The sequence below is a fragment of the Notamacropus eugenii genome, chromosome 1, assembly GCF_028372415.1.
Source record: "Notamacropus eugenii isolate mMacEug1 chromosome 1, mMacEug1.pri_v2, whole genome shotgun sequence".
Taxonomy (NCBI): domain Eukaryota; kingdom Metazoa; phylum Chordata; class Mammalia; order Diprotodontia; family Macropodidae; genus Notamacropus; species Notamacropus eugenii.
The window spans coordinates 356165528-356183559 of NC_092872.1; the positions used below are offsets into that span (position 1 = coordinate 356165528).

At 41.5% G+C, this 18032-nt stretch overlaps 1 protein-coding gene across 1 annotated transcript in view; it reads right to left on the reverse strand.

Annotated features, from left to right (window-relative positions):
* The window catches only part of HHIPL1 (HHIP like 1), a 101490-nt gene extending 84735 nt beyond the window's left edge, over window positions 1–16755 (reverse strand). The window contains exon 1 of the mRNA XM_072630265.1: window positions 16181–16755. Within this exon, the coding sequence (XP_072486366.1) occupies window positions 16181–16468 (288 nt within the window). The 5' untranslated portion in view covers window positions 16469–16755. The remainder of the gene's footprint in view (window positions 1–16180) is intronic.
* Between the last annotated feature and the right edge of the window lie 1277 nt (window positions 16756–18032).

Genomic DNA, 18032 nt, shown 5'->3' on the forward strand with positions numbered 1-18032 from the left:
CCACATCCAGAGAAAAAATGGAGTCTGAATGCAGATGGAAGTATAATATTCTCTCTCTCTCTGTCTCTGTCTCTGTCTCTCTCTCTCTGTCTCAGTTTCTTCTTTCTTGTGGTTTTTCTCTTTGGTTCTAATTCTTCTTTATGATTACTGTGGAAATAAGCTTAATATGATTATACATGTATAACCTACATCAGATTGCATGCCATCTTGGGGAGCAGGAGTAGGGGGAGGGAAAGAAAATTTAGAACTTAAAATCTTAAAGAACAGAATGTTATATAAAAATAAATATATAACATTGAAAAATAAAAAGTAAAATAAAGATGTAAAGTTCTTCCAGAAATCATTTTGACTGAAACCCTAAAATTTTGATATGTTGTCTATCTGTTGTCTTTTTAAAATTAATTATCTATTGTTTCTATTAAAAAAAGATGAGTACCTTTGAAACATTTTTTAAAATAACAGAAGCGAGCAAAAGGAAGTTCAGATGCATGAAGTTTTGCTACTGTAGTGTTAAATTTAAAATGAATCTTTAAAAAAACCAAAATGTAGGTAAGAGTTCACAATTTCTTTTTTTTTTATTAACTTATTTAACTTTTAACATTCATTTTCACAAAATTTTGGGTTCCACATTTTCTCCCCTTTTGTCCTCTCCCCCCACCCCAAAACACCGAGCACTCTAATTGCCCCTGTCTGCCAATCTGCCCTCCCTCCCTCCCCACCCCTTCCCTTTGGAAGGCAAGCAATTCAATATAGGCCAGATCTGTGTAGTTTTGCAAATGACTTCCATAATAGTAGTGTTGTGTAAGAACTAATTATATTTCCCTCCATCCTATCCTGTCCCCCATTACTTCTGTTCTCTCTTTTGATCCTGACCCTCCCCATGAGTGTTGACCTCAAATTGCTCCCTCCACCCCGTGCCCTCCCTTCCATCATCCCCCCCACCCTGCTTATCCCCTTATCCCCCACTTTCCTGTATTGTAAGATAGGTTTTCATACCAAAATGACTGTGCATTTTATTCCTTCCTTTAGTGGAATGTGATGGGAGTAAACTTCATGTTTTTCTCTCACCTCCCCTCTTTTTCCCTTCACTAAAAAGTCTTTAGCTTGCCTCTTTTATGAGAGATAATTTGCCCCATTCCATTTCTCCCTTTCTCCTCCCAATATATTTCTCTCTCACTGCTTGATTTCATTTTTTTTTTTTAAGATATGATACCCTCCTCTTCAGTTCACTCTGTGCACTCTGTCTCTATGTGTGTGTGTGTGTGTGCGTGTGCATGTGTGTGTGTGTTATCCCACCCTGTGCCCAGATGCTGAATAGTTTCAAGAGTTACAAATATTGTCTTTCCATGTAGGAATGTAAACAGTTCAACTTTTGTAAAGTCCCTTATGACTTCTCCTTGCTATTTACTTTTTCATGCTTCTCTTCATTCTTGTGTTTGAAAGTCAAATTTTCTTTTCAGCTCTGGTCTTTTCATCAAGAATGCTTGAAAGTCCTCTATTTCATTGAAAGACCAATTTTTCCCCTGAAGTATTATATTCAGTTTTGCTGGGTAGGTGATTCTTGGTTTTAGTCCTAGTTCCTTTGACTTCTGGAATATCCTATTCCACGCCCTTCAATCCCTTAATGTGGAAGCTGCTAGATCTTGTGTTATCCTGATTGTATTTCCACAATACTTGAATTGTTTCTTTCTAGCTGCTTGCAATATTTTCTCCTTGACCTGGGAACTCTGGAATTTGGCCACAATGTTCCTAGGAGTTTCTCTTTTTGGATCTCTTTCAGGCAGTGTTCTGTGGATTCCTTGAATATTTATTTTGCCCTCTGGTTCTAGAATCTCAGGGCAGTTTTCCTTGATAATTTCATGAAAGATGATGTCTAGGCTCTTTTTTTGATCCTGGCTTTCAGGTAGGCCCATAATTTTTAAATTGTCTCTCCTGGATCTATTCTCCAGGTCAGTTGTTTTTCCAATGAGATATTTCACATTATCTTCCATTTTTTCATTCTTTTGGTTTTGTTTTGTGATTTCTTGGTTTCTCATAAAGTCATTAGCCTCCATATGTTCCATTCTAATTTTGAAAGAATTATTTTCTTCAGTGAGCTTTTGAATCTCCTTTTCCATCTGGCTAATTCTGCTTTTGAAAGCATTCTTCTCTTCATTGGCTTCTTGAACCTCTTTTGTCAATTGAGTTAGCCTATTTTTCAAGGTGTTATTTTCTTCAGCATTTTTTGGGGTCTCCTTTAGCAGGGAGCTGATCTGCTGTTCATGCTTTGACTGCATGTCTCTCATTTCTCTTCCCAGCTTTTCTTCCACCTCTCTAACTTGATTTTCTATGAGCCCTTCTATGGCCTGAGCCCATTGAGTGGGCTGGGATATAGAGGCCTTGACTTCTGTGTCTTTGCCTGATGGTAAGCATTGTTCTTCGTCATCAGAAAGGAAGGGAGGAAATGCCTGTTCCCCAAGAAAGTAACCTTCTATAGTCTTATTTCTTTTCCCTTTTCTGGGCATTTTCCCAGCCAGTGATTTGACTTCTGAATATTCTCTTCACACCCACTTGGACTCCAGATCCTCCCAGCCAGCGCTTGGGGTTTGAGATTCAAATGCTGCTTGCCAGCCTCAGGGCTTTTGGCGGGGGCAGGGCTGCTATTCAGTGTGTGATTAAGTTCAGGTGCTCAGGTCGGGGCAGGGCAGTTCCCTCAGGGGCTTTATGCAGAGACCTTCAACAATGGATCCAGGCTCTTGCCTGCTTGGGGAGCCCCGGTCTGCTCCCGCCTCCGCTGTTGCCTCTTAAGGGGGCCTGAGTTATGGGGGCACCCCACTCCCCTCTCAACCCGCCAAAGAGACCCTCTCACTGACCCCTGTCACCTGTGGGTGGAGGGACCCGCGTGGCCGCTGGAGATTCTGTCCCTGAAACCCACTCAGATCTTTTCCTCTTGGTGCTGTGGCCGCGGCAGGGCTGTACTCAGCTCCCAGTCCCTGCACCCAATCCGCGGCGCGAAGGACCCTCCGCGAGAGGTTTGCAGGTCTCTCTGGAACAGAAATCTCCCTCTCTCCAATGTTCTGTGGCCTCTGGGTGCAGAATTCGCCGTGAGTTACTTCTTTGTAGATGTTCTATGGGTTGTGGGTTCGGAGCTATGTGTATGTGTGTCTTTCTACTCCGCCATCTTGGCTCCGCCCACAATTTAAGTAATCATTATTTTCTTATTTTTATATTGAAACACTCACTGTTTACATTCATAATTATTAAACAAAACAAAAAAATTAAAAAATTTTAAAAAGAACACATAAGATAGGCAATATAAGTATTATTAGTCCAATATACAAATGAGGAAACTGAGACACAATGACTCTTGATATAATGACTTTTGCCCACAGTCGTATAGTAAATGTCAGTCAGTATTCAAACTCAGGTTTCTTTATTCCATGTAGAGTGTTTTTTCTATTCTACCATACTGACTCACTTGTTAGCACCCTTTCCTCTAAAAGCAGTATCCATGACAACCCCTTTGATTGGGATTGAGAACTTCTGCCAAGTCTTTCAACAGATGCTGCTGTTTCCACATCATGACTGACATAGTGAAGCCACTCTATTAGGCCTATTGCGAAAAGTTGACCTTAATTTTCTCGTCAGAGACAAATCAAGATGGGCACTCAGAACAAACAACAGTGTTATTACTGGACATATTCGCTCATCCATCCTGATAGAGTTTCTTGAGGAAAAACTGGGCTAATTTCAGCTTCACCTTATATTCTTGCAGTAGGGTTCAGGTTACTGAATATATCCCAGCCATTTCTGAAAGTGAGTTTAGCAAACCTCATCCGGAGAGTGAAGCTCCTTTTCTCCATGCTTTGATTTTTAATCTTATCCCTTCACAGAGCAAAGGAATGATGTGACATAAAATAATTGAGACAAATGGCAATTTCTTGGTCCTGTCTATAGGGGTTTCTCCTACTTGGTTACAGTTACCCATTCTTCTCTGGGAGATAACTGGCAACAATGGAAGGGATAAGGGGACTGAAGATAGGTGTTTCCACAATCATAGAAACATCTTAAGTTTAGTTATAAAACCAGGAAGGAAGCAGCTGCTGCCCAGAGCCATGTCAAGATCACCAGCCTTTTCTCCCTTAAAAAAAAAAAAAAAAAAGTCTGCAAATGGCAGTTAAAAATGGGGCTGATGGGGTGGTAGGACCTGGACACCAAAAAGTCTGGCTTGAGTGTGTGAATTCATTCCAGGTGACTCTGCTTTGGCATATTTGGGGTCCTGGCACCCCTAACCTCTACCCCAAGCCTCATCAAGGAGAATTCAGGTATCTAGATTGGCATTTGATAGGGGGTCCTTTTCACTGTTATTGCAAAGCAGCTAGAGGAAGAGAGAGACAGCAAGCTATGGAGCTTCATAAATTTATTTCTGGATAGCTTTTCATGTTTATGTTGCATTTTCCCCTAAGGAAGTCTTGGGTACCTATCTATCCTACAAGTTGCATCAAGCCTTGGGCCTAGAAGGTAAAGACTTAACAATGATGACACTGTCCAGGACAAGACTTTCTGAGAACTTTCTTAAATGTTTCCAATGGGACTGAATTCAAGGTTAAGAAACCCAAGCAGTCAGAGATCACAGAACCCAAATTTTAGGCTTAGATGTCCTGCTTCAAGTGGCTTCCTGACCCACAGATGTACCAGCTTCTGTTTCTATAAATAAAAAGTGCTCTCCATTGAACAATATCACCGAGTTGATAAAAACAAAAGGGGTTCCAAAGTTTTCCAAAAGATATGTTTTTCCTAGTAGGAAAAATTCCAACAAAAGAGACTTTCACACCCAGTTCTTAACATGAAAATAACAACTATGACAATAATTAATGACAGCAATCATCATAATGATATAAAAAAAACATAAAAAAGAGAAAACCATTGGAGTAACTGAAGGTGTGTCTAAAGAATTTATGGAGGAAATAAAAGGATGATCAATATCAAAATAGCCTAGAAATCAATTGAAAACAACCAACCAAAGATTAACTACAATGGAAAATAAATATTGACAACGGGGAGAGGGGGAGGCTCAGGGAAGGTCAGGAAAGGATTCAATTCATAGCTATTTTATTTATGATAACAAAAACTTGGAAAACAGCCTATAGATCCAGTGATTTGGGGGGAAAGGGGTGAATCTGTAATATCACCCATGTGGAGGACTCCCAGCTGAGTTTCTGGTCTATTGTAGAAAACTTCTTCCATCAATGCCAATGCATAGACCCCAAAGAAATGCTAAGCTTAAAAGTCTCAGTGCATATTAATAGAATGACTTAAAATAAGATTCAATACCTTAATAGACCTTAGGTCTACTGTGACAATATATTGCTAGGCTGATACTTAAATCCCACCACGACATAAGAGTTGAAAGGATTGCTACTTAGGCATTTCACATTTCATCTCAGCTCCTCACTGTCTAACTCACTGGACATCTGCTTGTGAAACAGCCACCCCCAGGTTTGAGAATTCAGTGGCTATCTTCTGATACAGAAGCTTTTCTGGGCATTAGTCATCTCCAAAACAATGAGACTTAAAGCCTTCAGAATTCTCAAACTCACAATGTTGTCTCCAAAGAAGTCAAACTTAACCTAAGAATGATTTTTCAATCACCCACTCAGGAAACAAAACACAAGATTGGGTAGGCAGCCAGGGCCCAGGTGCAAATTCACCTAGTTGATTCCATTAGCATAGTGGCAATGGGGTAGGGAGAAAAAATAGCTGCCCCCAACTTTTCACAATGAAAAGGCACTCTCTATAAAGAGAGCACACCAATGACAAGGGAAATTCAAAAGGGACTGACCCCAAAACTGTCTATTCTTTTAACTCACCCAGTTTCCTTTACCACATCACTCTTATGGGACTGACAGAGGGCAACTCAGAACTTGCCAAGTCACATTAAAACAACTTTTGATTAAATGTCCTCCTGGCCCCCACATGGCAGGAAATAGGCTGCAAAGCTTCTATCTGATCAACTAGAACTGGGAAAAACAAGTCCAATTATGTTCCATGGGATGGCTCCCAGTGCACTGAGTTTATTTTTTTTTATAATTTTTTAAGAAGACAGGGAAACTTACAAAGCACAGTACTCTAGGGGCCATTAGGAACAGGGGTGAGCAGACTGATGAACTCATCAGACACAGAGGACAGTCTCATAGTATTAGTGAGAAAGATTAGGATCATCAGTCATGTAACTACTTAAGTGCCTACTTTGTGTCACACCCTATACTTGGCGTAGGGGATCAAGGATGAAATAGTCCCCACCCTCAAGAAGCTGAAGTTCTACAAGCAGAATTCAAGCTAAGGTACAATGGGGCAGCTCAGAAGGTGTCATTAAGGAACAAGGATGGGGTCTTTCTACAAGCTATATCATATTTCAAAATCTATCTAGAAGGGGGTCAACTTGGGTTTGGAGTTAAGAAATCTCCAAACGCACCAGTCAGTCTTAGTGACCCGACATTTCACTGTCTTTGAGTCACTGTTATGAGCAAATACTACCCACATCCACCATCCATTCTCCACATCTTGTGGTTCTTCTTGTGTTCTTCTTTCATCTTTGAAGAAGACCATGCCATCAGAGAAATGATGACATGACTTGCACTTGACTTTGATTTGAGTGAGTGAGGGCTGTGCAGGTCACCAGCATCACTTCTCCTCCAGAGCTATCTGAATCCAGTGACCAGATATTCATCAGGATGACTGTAGATGGCCCAAGATGCACTGGGAGACCTTGGCCTTTTTAGGCTAGGCCTTTTGACTACTCACTTCAAAGTTCAGACCATTTCAGGCCACATAATAATAGCTGACTTTCACATAGCACTATAAGATTTGGATAGCACTTTACTTACATTATCTTAGCTGATCCTTACAATAACCCTGTAAGCAGAAGATAATAGCTTCATTTTACAGATAAAAGAACTGACTCTTTGAGAAGTTAAATTAGTATACTTAGGGTTATAAAATTAATAGGGGGCAGAAAGAGTGGAGCAGGACATTATTTTGGAACCAATAGCTAAAAAAGATGAATGAGGTTTTTCTTTCAGATTAGTCCAAAGGATTCAGACTAAGATGATTTTTTGATTCTTTCTTACTATTTCTAAAAGGGCCAGAGGAGAGTTAATCAGCTTTCATGTAATAATCAAAAAAGGTTAAATTAAAATAAAACATTGTTGGCTGCTGAGAAGAGATGAGGTGATGCACTGTTTTTTTTCTTTCCATGAAGAAGCGGGGGGCTATGGGTATAGAATGTTGGACACAATATTAGGCAATAGTTGGTTTTGTTTATGTTTACTATTTTTCTTTGCTTCAAAGACAGTTTCACCAGATAGGAGATATAAGGGTGTAGTACATTTGGAAATGCTGGATCTAAAAACAAAAGGTACCAATGAATTTTTTTTTTAAAAGATAAGGTTAGACTGTGTCCAGTACCTCGTCTCAGAAGGCAGCAATGGATTTGGAATGGACAGATCTGGGTTCAAATCTCAGCTCCCACACTTGTTTTCTGCATGATCTAGTTAATCATTTCACCTTCCTAGGCCTGTTTCCTCAACTTTGAAATGGGGATAGCCTAACCCATAGAATTATTATAGGGAAAGTCCTTTTATAAACCTCAAAATGCTCCATAAATGTGTTTTTTTATTTTCATATTCATTTCATTTTATTTTATTTTTAAAATATTGGTTTTTATTTTCACCACTTTGAAAATAGTAACAACATGTTATCTTCCCTCAAATAGAATTCAGGGATTCTTAAACTGTGGGTCACAGGCCCAAATAGGGTTGAGAAAAATTTGGCAACAATAGAGGGTTTCTGAATGTGCAACAACTATAAATTAATTAAAAATCAAACACATAATGAATCTGAGGTGTTTCTGGCAGCAGTTGCCCATGCTGTATACAGCAACTTCACTACAGCCTTGGTTCAAACACAAAGCATGTGCACTTTGTGCCACGAATGCCTGAAGGCCATGTAATGCCAACAAATGATGCCAAGCCAAAACACAAAAAAGAGTCACAAGTGGGAAAAGTTTAAGAAGTCCTGAATTTAACAGATGATTTTAACAGGAAATTTTAATCCCATGCCTCCTTGATAATGACAGATAAAAAGGATATTCCTGTGACTCCTTTTCTGCTTATCCATAAAATACAGGTACTAGAGTAAGAAGAAATTTCAAGATCCCTCAATGCTCTGGAAAAAGCCTGAGTAAGCAGATACAACTCAGTTCACACTATGACCCAGTTCAGCTTCTTCCCCTAAAAGACAGCCCATAAAACAAAAATTTTGTTGAGATGTGTTCCCCCAATGAAATGTAATGAACATATTCCTTTGACAAGAAACTACGTAATAATCGTTAGCATTTATATATCTCTTTAATGTATATTGGCATATACATATTATCTCATATGATCCTCAAAGCATCCCTATGAAATTGATTTTCATTATTATTTCCATTTTTGCAGATGAGGAAAGTAAGTCTGAGAGAGGTCAGGTGACTTACCAGGGTCACACAGAGCTAATAAATGTCTGGGGTCAGATTTGAACTCAGCTTTTCTTGACTCCAAGTTCAGCGCTCTATCCAACTGCAGTTCCCGGCCAATTCCTGGCTGTAACAGGGTCCTGCATCCCAGTTTATTGCTACTGACTGAAAGGCAGCACCCAGAATGGAGCTGGACATAGAGTACTATTGCAATAAATATTTGTGAGATTAAATGTAATTGACACAAACTTTGAGCTAAAAGATGGTACCCCTTCCAAAAAGAAGAACTACATAGAATTATTTTTTCTCCTCATCATGTCATTCCCCAACCCTGTTGTCCATCCTTTCAGTTGGTTGACCAGATAACTGTTTTCTCCCTGCCCTGGACGAGACATTAGGTCACACTTCAAATATGTTTTTCCTGATTAAATGCATTTCCGTGGATTAGCCTGCTACCAAGATTTAGGAAGGGAAATTTGTCAAAAAGAAGCAAAATATAGAGCATTAAGGTAAAATGAAATATTCTAAAATTAATTCCCCACCCCTTCCCTGTCTACACATATTTTCTCCAGGGTTTCTCTAATTAGCTTTTTCTCTGATTCAATTCACTTAAGTACTTCAAGAATATATGATAGAGTCCTCAAGGTCAAAATCCTATGTCCTTCTAAACAGATCTAGGATCTGTTCTATTTGCTGACTTGGTATGATCATGATTTTCTCCACCAGAAAAAAAACAAACATGTGACTACCAATTCAACTTCCCACAAGAATTATGTCTCTTCCCTGTAATCCCTCAGTGTACCATCGGCTCCTTACAACTGTTCATCTAGTTGTGTGAGCTCACCCCATTGGCATGTCTTAGAAAGTACAGCAAACCTTCAGCCAATCAGGGATTGCCATCCCAGACCTGGAGGCTTGACTTCTGCCTGCAGTGTCTCAAAGAAGAATTGGCATCCTTGTCAGCCTTCAGTGGGGACCAAAGGAACATGACACACCTGGGAAATATCATGGTTTAACAAGAGAACACAAAAGGAACACAATGAATAAATATGGTGGACTCCTGATGAAATAAAACAAAATAACAGTGATAAATAATATCACTGAAACAGACCCCATTCATTGTGTGTCATTATAAGGAGGAGACACAAGGATGGAAAAAGTATTGAGGCAACATAGAATGTACTTTGGAATCAGAAGACCTGAGTTCAACTCCTGCCTCTATCAGACCTGGGATAAGTCACAACCTCTTTAGGCTTCACTTTCCTTACTTGTGAAATGAGAAGTCTGATCTCTAAGACTCTATCCAGTCCTAAGTCTAAGATTCTATGATCCCTTAAAGAACTCACAGGCAGGGAGACTAAGTTGAGAACACAAACAATTCTGACACAAGGCAGAATACTTGAAATAGTAGAAAATCACACAGCATGGAAAACACACTAAATTAGATATTTATAAAAAAGCACTTAGCACAGTACCTGGCACAGAGCAGGCATTATATGAATGCCCATTCCCTTCCTTCTCCTTCAGTGGACTATGTTGAGTGGCACAGATTGAGAGAGAAGGAGGAGGAGGAGGAAAAGGAGGAGGAGGAGGAAAAGGAGGAGGAGGAGGAAAAAGAGGAGGAGGAGAAGGAGGAGAAGGAGAAGGAGAAGAAGAAGAAGAAGAAGAAGAAGAAGAAGAAGAAGAAGAAGAAGAAGAAGAAGAAGAAGGGAGAGGAGAAGGAGAAGAAGGAGGAGAAGAGAAGGAGGAAGAAAAAGAGGAAGAGATGGAGGAGGAGGAGAGGAGGAGGAGGAGGAGAGAAGGAGGAGGAGGAGAAGGAGGAAGAGGAGGAGGGAACCACTGCCACCACTGCCGCCACAGACACTGCTGCAAATTGGTGCAGTGGTTTGGAATCAAGAAGACTCAAACTTCCTGAGTTCAAATCCAGTCTCAGACCTTTGCTAGCTATTTCACCCTGAGCAAATCGCTTAATCCTGTTTGCCTCAGTTTTTTCATTTATAAAATGAACTGGAGAAGGAAATGGCAAATCACTCCAGTATCTCTGCCAAGAAAACCCCAAATGGGATCACAAAGAGTCAGAAATGACTGAAATGACTGAACAACAAAATAATAGCTAACATTTATTTTTATATTGTTATAAGGTTTACAAAACATCCCTGTTAGTACTCAGGGAATGAGTACTAACTTTGTCCACTAATGGACAAAGCCTAGTTTTTATTCCTAATGACGGTAATACGTGCCTGATTTCTTCCCAAAGCTTTCCCTTTTTCCAGTGTTCCTTAAATTCTTCAGATTAGTGTGTGTCATAAAATATAAAAATTAGAAGGGGACCTTTCAAATCATCCACCCATTTTACAGATGAGAAAACTGATGCCCCAAAGGAAAATGATCAGCTTAAGACTAACACAGTAAATTTCCAGCTGAGTTAAAACAAGAATCCAAGTCACCTGGAAGAAAGCTGTTGATATAATTTGTTGGTCTGTCATTTCAGTGGTGTTCGACTCTTCGTGACCCCATTTGGGGTGTTCTTGGCAAAGACACTGGAGCAGTTTGCCATTTCCTTCTCCAGCTCATTTTATAAATGAGGAAGCTGGGGCAAACAGAGTTAAGTGACTTTCCCAGGGTCACAAGCTAGTTAAGTGTCTGATGTCAGATTTGAACTCAGGAAGAAGTCTTTCTGACTCTAGTCTCAATACTCTATCTACTGTGCTTCCTAGTTACCCCTCGTTGATGTACAATTTCATCTTTAATAGCTGCCAGTTTCCTCCCACTGTTGGGAGGAATTAAACGTCAGTTCCTTTCTAGTCCTCCAGGACCCACTGAGACAGAGCAGCCCTCAAAACTGGAGGTCACAAGCTGTTCTTCAAAGATTTGTTCTCTTTTGACTGGAAAGAAAACAGTAAAAGTTCCAATGACCCACAGAGACACAGAACTGGATTTAGAGTCAGAGGACCTAGGATCAAATTCTGGCTCTGCTACTTTCTTATTGCCTATGTGAGACTTAGGGCAAGTAGCTGAACCTCTCTGGATCTTACTTTCTTTATCTGTAACACAAGAGACCTTTAAGTTGTAACTCTCAATCTATGGTTCTATGATCCTAGCTATCACCCCCTACTGGTGAGGGTAGATGAATTTCCAGTCCTCCAGGACCCTGATGGGGCTAAGCAACCCTGGTACTAGGTGATCAGCACCAGCTCTATGCTGCACTTCAGAGAAGAGTGAACTTAGGCTCACAGTAGTCCTTAAAAAGCATCAGTAGCACTAGAAAACAAGCTAAAAATGATAGGTTAAGATACATGACAAATACTTTTTAATTACCAGTCCAGAATCCACAAAGGGTTACACATACACTCCTTCCTAATCAAGAGTCAGTATGATGGAGAGAACACTTTCAAACCATTCCTTAGTGGAGGTGGGAGGTCCACAGGTGTTGCACATTTATTGTGGTTTTGAACTTTTTCAATAAATGGATTGGTTATGCTGATTTTTCCTCTTTTTCTTTTTTAGTCAAAAAAATACTATTTTTTTATATAGAATAACTCTCTGGGAGAGGGAAAGAAAGGGATACTAGGGGAAATGATGATGATGTAAAAAACAAAACACATCAATAAAAAACATCATGGGTTGTTTTTTGTTTTAAGAGTCAGTAGGATTTCTTAAAAATGGCACCAAAAATAGGAATCTAGACTTAAGGTCTAGACTCAGCCCTACCACTAACTAGATTTATGATTTTAGACATTATTTAATCTCCCTTGGCCTCAGTTTCCCCATCTACAAAATGCAAGTGTCACTAAATTACCTTTCCAAGGACCTTTTTTTATGTTTATAAATTAGTTTATAAAGTTAGTATATAAATTCTAAAATTCTCTCCAACAAGCTTTAATAACCACTGAGAAGAACATCTGGCTTACTGGAAGCTCTGCCTTCCTCCCCTATTTCCAAAGCAGTCCTTGGAGTCCAGCTCCAACCCAGGTTGACCTATGAATCATGTTCCAGAAGACTCCCAAGACTTTGGAGGCACAGCCTTTGGTCTAGGTTGGTTCTCCAATTACTTCTTCCCGCCACCCTGCCCCACCTCATCACCCCAACATAAAAGCTTCATTATTTTGAACTTTGAAACTTCTGTCTAATCAAAATCTCCAGTTCTTCTGTTTCTCCCTCTAACTCACTCCTCCTAAACCTATTCATCTTCACCATGACCACTAGTCTCTCCATCCCTCTCAGTCCTCTATAGTTTTGACTTTGTAGTTTATTGGAACAACTACATACAATATCCACACCCCTAACCTCACTGTCCCACTGCTATTCACTTTCTGCCAATCCTCTACCCTGAATCACACCCTCCACCATCCATATTCTTCTCTGTTGGTTCCTATGCTGCTGAAGAAAGTCATAATACCATGGCAATTGGGATCATTATGAATTTTGGTTAACTAATCTCAGATGAAAAGGCAGCCTCACTAGGTGGACAGAGGCAAAGCCTTGCATCAAGAAGACCTGGGTTCAAGTCCTCTCTCTAACATACTAGCTGTGAGACCATGCATAAGCTATTTAATATTTCAGTGATTCTGTGGCAACCCTCTAAGACTATAAATGACTGATGAGTTGTCAATCTTTATCAATGGAAAGAGTTTCTGCACTAGGAGTTCTCTATACTACATCAATGAAATCACAGGTTCAGATTTTTAAAAAAAGACTCAACTGGACCTTCATTGCTATATAAGAGGGGAAAAAGCAACATTTTTACTCTCTCAATTCAATAGCATTTTCTAAGCACCTACTATATGAAAAGAGCTGTTTCAAAACATCTCAAGGGTCCAATTGCTTCTCACTTACTCATCTCTCAATAAATGTCCTTTTTCTTTAAAGAGGAAATAAAAGCTGTCCACCATAATCTCTCCCTTTTCAACTGGATTCCAAACATCACAATCTCCCTATGTCTTCAGCTAGCCTCCTTTCTTATACTCCAGTCCCTGAGCCTTTCTCCTAAGGCCTGACCTCACCCTCCATCTCATTCCCTTCCACCTCCCTCAGGAACTTGATGCATCATTTCCTCCCTCCTCTTTAATCTCTCTCCATTTCTTGGCTCCTTCCCTATTGCCCACAAACATGCTTAGATCTATCTTAATCTTTAAAAAGCTACAACTGTTTCATGTACCATCATCTTTTTTTCTATTCTATTATGCTGTGGAAATGCTTGTTTTATTTCTTACGTTCAGAACAAAATAAATAAAATAAAAAATGAATAAAAAGCTGCAATTAACTCTGCCATCCACTCAAGTTATCACCTAGTACCCTTCCACACCAAATTCCCAGAAAGAATCTCTACATTGATTGCCTCCTTCTGCTTTCTCATCACTCCTCAATCCCTTGTAATATGGCTTTGGATTTCATCATCCAACAGAAACCGGTCTCTCCAAGATTTCAATGGTCTCTTAACTGCTTAATCATATATCCTTTTATCAGTTCTTATCCTATTCAGAGTTTAAGTCTCTGAAGAGGAAACACAATAGATTAAACCCCTCCTGTTGACAGTCTCTCCTACCTTTTCTTGTATTATATTACTTTGGCTAGACTCTCCTACTTGCCTGACCATAACATCTCAGGCTTCTTCGTTGGATCACGAATTAATCAACCAATAAACATTAAGTGCCTTCTATGTGCCAGACTCTGAGCTAAGCACAAAGGATACAAAAAGGGGAGAAAAACAGTTCCTAGTCTCAAGGAGCTTATAATCTAATAAGGGAGACAACATGCAAATAAAACTATTCAAAGCCAACTACAGATAGGATAAATAGGAAATAATTAGCAGAGGGAAGGCAATAGAATTAAGGGATTGGGGAAGACTTCCATTCATTCATCTCCTGCCACTTCAGCATGGAAGTTCTCTAAGTCTCTGTCTTGGACTCAGTTCTCTTCTCTTCTCTCCTTTTCTCTTCTCTTCTCTCCTTTCTCTCTTATGGAGATCTTTTCAGTTCCCATAGTTTTAAGGATAACCTCTACACAGAAGATGAAAAATCCATATATCTGGCCCTAATCTCTCTTGAATACTAGCCATGTATTGTTGACTGTCTCTTCCTGGATGTCCCATGGATCTCTCAAACTCAATGTATTCAAAATAGAATCTGATCTTTCCCCCCAAAAACCCATTCCTCCTCCAAATTTCATGTTTCCTTGGAAGGCAGCACCATCCTTATTGTCACTGAGGTTCATAAACTTGGAGTTACCCTCATTATTCTTTTCCCTGTCTCAATCCCCACATCCAGTCACCTGTGACATCTTTTCAATTCTACCTCCATATCTCTCAGACTCTTTCCTTTTTCTTCACTTACACAATCACCACCCCACTCAGTCCATTATCACTACTAATCTCCAATCCATCTTTCCCCATCTTTTCCCAGACAGCTGACAAAATAATGTTCCTAATGAATTTTATTAGTCAATAAACATCTATTAAGCACCTGTGTGCTGGACACATTATTTCCCCCCCCCCCAAAAAAAAATAAAACATCCTTCAGTGATAGTCCAATGCTTATAGGATGAACCACAAACTCATGACCTTCCACAACTTGGCTCTTGTCCACTTTTCTGGACTTATTCATACTACTTCCTTTCATAAATTCTATCTTCCAGCTGAAATGAACTGCTATCTCTCTGGACTCCATCTCCAACCTCCCTGCTTTCACATAGAACATTTCCCCCATTCCTGGAATGTCCTATAAAACCCCTGGCTTCTTTCAACTGTGGGAAGATACCACCTCCTCCATGAAGCCTTCTCTGATGCCCCTCCCAGACAGTGATCTCTTTCCTCAGTTTATCTTGTATTATCCTTCTTTGTGTACATGTTGTATGTCCTAGTAGAAGGGATGCTCCATGATGGAAGGGACTGTTTCAGTTGTGACTGCATCCCTAGTGCCTAGCACAGTACTCTGCATATAGTAGGCACTTTAAAAATAAATGTTTATTGAATTTAATTGAAACTTCCTGTGCCCCAAAGGAATACCAAAGGAGAACCTGAAATCTCTCCCTACCACCTTAGATTCACTGAACTCAATATTGTTAGAACAGAGAAGGGGGAAAAAACACTCAGAATCAGAGGAATTGTAAAAAGAAGAAAAATAATTTTGGAGACCATCTTGTCCAGCCTCCTCATTTCATAGATGAGGAAATTAAAACTCAGGGGGAAAAAGTAGAGAACTTGCCCAAGGTCACACAGTGAAGCAGCTGTGACCTAATGGAAAGAGCACTGGATTTGCTTTGCACATGCTAAAATATTTGCAGAAGGGAAATGTTTTATCCATTCCTGGATTCTAGTCTCAACTCTGCTAGATGTACCTTTCAATTAAAATGTTTGGGTTTTCCCAAGCACAAAGTTATACCTTCGGGATCCCTTTCTGAGCCTCAGTTTTCCCTCCTGTAAAGTGAGAGGATGGAAACTGATGATGTCCAGGGCCCTCCGATTGTCCTAAGTATCCCTTCCAGAGCCTCAGATAGGCTAGTATCCCTTAGTCCTCTCCCTGATGCTGACCTCCTCATTTGTCCCGTCTCCTCATAATTACCCTCCCACAGCTGTCGGAGCAAACCACACCCTCCGTGCCCACCCCCCGCGCAGCCCTGGCCGTCAGCCAGGCGGGGTCCGGTGGGCGTCGGGAGCAGGATCCCCAAGCCCTGGCGGCGGCCCCTCACCTGGCACAGCAGGTCGCGCACGTAGGCGGCGCAGTCCGCGAAGGTGTCGGGCTCCAGGCGGCCGGTGACGGCCCAGTAACGGCGGCTCAGCGCGGCGTCCTGCTCAGCATCGCAGCAGCCGAAGGCCGAGTACTGCTCGCAGAAGGACAGCGGGTGCGGCGGCCGGAATGGGGGCTTGAAGTCCAGGCACTGAGGATGGGCGCTCCCTGGGCCGGCCCGCAGCGGGGCCAGGGCGAGCGGCAGCAGCACCAGCCGGGCCAGCGCCGCCCTGCAGCCGGCCAGAGCCATGGGGGCGCTCCCCAGCGCGCGCTCCGGCCAGCCTGCCCCGCGCTGTCCGGGCTCTTCGCGTCCGTCCCGCCTCCACCCCTTCCTTCTCTCCTTCCCTCCTGTGCGCTCCAGGCCCTCGCCTCCCTCTAGTCCCAACTTGGCGAGCCTCGAGCCTCGAGCTCCTCCTGCGCCTTCTCGGCTCCAGCTGTGCCCCCCTCCTCCCTTTAGGTCGCTTTGCAGCCCCGCCCTGCGGGAGGGTGAGGGGACCCAGGAGAGTCGGGACGTTCCTCCCACCCATCCAAAGACTCTCCCGCCCTGGCTGAGGGGCAGGAAAAAGATGATTAGCCTTCTCCTTAACAACTTCTCCCCACCCCCACTCCTCCCACCCCCCAGCCCCTAACTGGACTTTTTCTTCCCGGAACCCAACGAGACCGGGAGAATAAGGTCACTTCCAAGATCCCTCTAGCCCAAGATTCTGCCTCTGGGGAGGCCTTGGGATTCCATCCACCGAAGGAAGGTCGTTGGACCCAGAAGTCTTTCACTTGGTGCTCTCTCCCCAAACCACAAACCTTCATCAGATCCTGGAGGCAATTTTAATGTCTTACATAAGTCACTTCCCTCACTGGGCCTCACTAAAATCAAGGAGCTAGACTGGAGCAAGAGTTCTTAACCTGGAGTCCACCCACAAAATTCAGGGGGTTGTGAGCTTGGTTGGGGCGGGGGAAGGAACATCTCTATTTTCATTAACTTCTAACTGAAATTTAGCAATTCCTTCAATTCTTTAAAAACACTATTCTGAGGAAGATCCATAGACTTCTTTAAACTGTCAATTAAAACAGACTGATCATGGAAATAAAAATGGTTCAGAATTCCTAGACTAGAGGATCTCTTAAGACCCATTGCAGCTCAGATAATTTACAGTCCCATGATATTAAGACCCCTTCCCGGTCTGACCTTCCATGTTCTAAATAGGTCTGGCTTGAGATATTTCTTTGTTCTAAGGTCTCTAAGAACCTTAACATTCTGTGGTTCAGCATTTCTGAGATCCCTCCTTCCAAGTTCTAACATGCTGTGATACCCTTGCTCCCTGTCTTTCTTTAACTCAGCTTAGAGGGAGGGAGTTTAAAAGCCTTTCCCAAGGAGAATACAAGAAACTGTATGGAAACATATTGTTGAGAAGATAGTCGAATTTAGCAAGCATTAAAGATGTATGTGCTGGGAACTGAGACACAAGGTGATAACTGACTGTGTGAATAATAGACTTCTGCAGTAGGATCTGTGATCTTAGGCAAATGGCTATTCTTTCCAGGAGTTCAGATCACAACCCATCCATACTCTTCATCCATCTTTTTATGTCCCTCTCCTACAAATCCTCAAAAGGGAGCCTGCCCAAAGAACTAGGGGATGCAAACCCTTCCTCGAAGTGTCCTGGAACAAAGAGAAGCAGAAGTAACCCAGGAAAATAAGAAATATCCCCAAATAATTGAATTATAAATTAGAATCTGTTATAGGCATGGGAAAAGTTCATGGGGCCATGTTCCTCTTTCACTCTGTGGGATCCCACCTTATCAGTATCTATTGTGGA